Raw genomic sequence first — 2,653 nt, 5'->3', positions numbered from 1 at the left:
AGTATAAGGGATGCATGACATATATAATATATAATTAAAACAGAATTTGTATTTGAATAATAATGAATAGATAAGGTGTTTGAACTTATGTATGAAACTAGTACAGCAAAACCCACAATTACTATAATAAAATATTAGACATACACGATAAAATTCATGTTCGGAGGGGACTGTCGAGCGGTGCAGTAATAGAATCTGGTAAATGACACGATATCAGGATTTAAACACAGTTGATTAAGGAGTAATAAAGATAAATGTCTAGTAGTAAGCTGTCAAGGTAAATAAATCACGACTTACGATGATCTATCATATGGTAGGGAGTTTAATATATATAAAAATCTAAGCGAAATAAGATATAGCGAAAAATATAATAAAGTAAAATATTTATCGGTATGATAATACCATCGATACAGGAGGATTATAAGATAAAATTTGTAAATAAATAATATAGACATATTAGCGGATATGTATATAGATAAAGGCAATATAAAGGAGTAATAATTTGGAAATATTAATTTAAAGCAAAGGAAAAGCCCGCATTGTATATAGAGACTTATACCGGGTTGTTTCTGGGTTGAATCATCCCCGTTTGAATGCTAAGTTATCTAATTTAAAAATTCGGCAGGGACTCCTGTAATAGATAGGAATCCGGAAAAGAAAAGAAAATAACATACAGTTAGAGAAGAGCCTGTCTCTGAATAATATTGTTAGGTAGGGCGTTGAATATATGTATGAATCTAGCCCAGCTAAACCCGTAACTACTATAATAAAAATGTCTAGACACATATGATAAAAATCGTACTTAGAAGAGATTGCCGAGCCATGCGGCGGCGGAGCCCGGTAGAGGAGCGAGTTCCTGACAGTGCGGAGGTGTAGATGAGTCCGAATATGCAGGTTTGGTAGCGGTCCATATAACAGTTGGGAATCTGAAAGAGAAAAGAAATTAATATGCAAGTAAAGAAGAGCTTGGGTAGGAACAATATCGATCAGCATTAAATGGGGTAAATTGAAATTAATATGCAAGTAAAGAAGAGCTTGTGTAGGAACAATATCGACCAGCATTAAATAAAATAAACTATAAGAATAAGAATATAAATGTAGATAAGAAATAGAATTGTAAATATCAAAAATGGTGTCAAAACAAGCATGGTATAGAAAATCGTGATGTACTGATTTATAAGTATATCAATTTATTATCTAAGTTATTTATTTGTGATCGAACTTATATATGAAACTAGTGCAGCTAAATCTATAGCTACTATAATAAAATATTAGACATACACGATAAAATTCGCGTCCGGAGGGAATGGTCGAGCTGTGCAGTAATAGAATTTGGTAAATAGCACGATATCGGGATTTAAACACAGTTGATTAAGGAGTAATAAAGACAAATATTCAGTAGCAAGTTGTCAAGGTAAATAAATCACTATTTACGACGACCGAACATATGGTAGGGAGTCTAATATATAAAAAAACTAAGCGAAATAAGATATAGCGAAAATATAATAAAGTAAAACATACATCTGTATGATAATACCATCGATACAGGCGCATGTGAAATAACGTAAACTAAGTTTAAGTAAGAAATAAAAGCATATAGATAGACAAGTAACTAAATAAGCGTGCGATATAAATAGGTAATACCTAATAGTACTTGAGATGGGTAGCACCCCGGCGAATGGAAGGTAGAGGATCGGCAGGACAAAGAACGAGGATCCTTCCGAAAGATGGAGATAACCTGCAAACAAGAAATAGATATTAGAATGAGCGTTGGACTTGCAGGGCAATAAATATCAAGCGAGGTGCTAGGATGTTGCCGCCTCGGCATAAAGAATAGAGCGTGATGCGCTGAAGGTTATGGTTACGGCGCGAAAACACGGAATGTGATTATTTTAACGCACGAAGTAAGGGGATATAGTAACAGCGAATAGATGCACGAATAGGGGGGTGTTCAATTTTGATGCACTAGATAAAGAGGAACCCACATGATATAGGGCAGATATACAAGAGCACTGATGATTGGTCGACGCGAAAGACACACGCGAATCTACACGAACAACGGATTGCGGATAATACAAGCGAATTTACACCAATAGGATATAAGAGCGATATTGTAGAAATAATTAGTACTAGGAGTGCGGTAAGAGAGGTTAGAAAGATATGTCCTAGTGACTACGAAGAAGGAGTAGATCAATATAAATATAGAAATTTTATAAAAATCAAAATAAATAAATTAAGTAAAATAATAGGTATAGGAAATATACATACAGACACCGGAGATAAAAATATAAACTAGGATAATGCAATAAGTGAAGGGTTACAACAACAGCGAATAGATGTATTAATACGGGTGTGTCCAATTTTGATGTATTAAATAAAGACGAAATGCACGATATAGGGTAGACACACAAGAGCGCTGATGATTGGTCGCTACGAGTGATATATGTGAACCTGCACGAAAAATGGACTGCGAATAAAGTAATTGAATCCACGCATATAGGAAATAAGAGCGATAGGATAGAGTTAAGGTATATTGAGGATAAGTAGATATAAAAAATAGATAATAAGGGGCACGTGGACGCAAGAACATGAGTGAAGGAGCCCGTACCTTTCGGTTCGCTCTTGGGGGGTGGTGGGGGGATGCGCCGGGAGG

The 2,653-nt window shown here is 35.1% G+C and overlaps 1 protein-coding gene across 1 annotated transcript; it reads right to left on the bottom strand.

The window, feature by feature from the left end:
• Window positions 1-538: 538 nt before the first annotated feature.
• Window positions 539-1,907, bottom strand: LOC108728291 (uncharacterized). Its single transcript, XM_018456784.1, has 2 exons — window positions 1,645-1,907; window positions 539-926 (listed from the first exon to the last, which is right to left on the bottom strand). The coding sequence occupies exons 1-2, from the start codon at window positions 1,826-1,828 to the stop codon at window positions 580-582; spliced, it is 531 nt and encodes a 176-aa protein (XP_018312286.1). The 5' UTR covers window positions 1,829-1,907; the 3' UTR covers window positions 539-579.
• Between the last annotated feature and the right edge of the window lie 746 nt (window positions 1,908-2,653).

The sequence above is a fragment of the Mycetomoellerius zeteki genome, unplaced genomic scaffold, assembly GCF_001594055.1.
Source record: "Mycetomoellerius zeteki isolate Tzet28-1 unplaced genomic scaffold, Tzet1.0 scaffold604, whole genome shotgun sequence".
NCBI classification, from domain to species: domain Eukaryota; kingdom Metazoa; phylum Arthropoda; class Insecta; order Hymenoptera; family Formicidae; genus Mycetomoellerius; species Mycetomoellerius zeteki.
The sequence above is the reverse complement of the archived record's forward strand: the minus strand, read 5'-3'. Positions and strand labels throughout refer to the sequence as shown.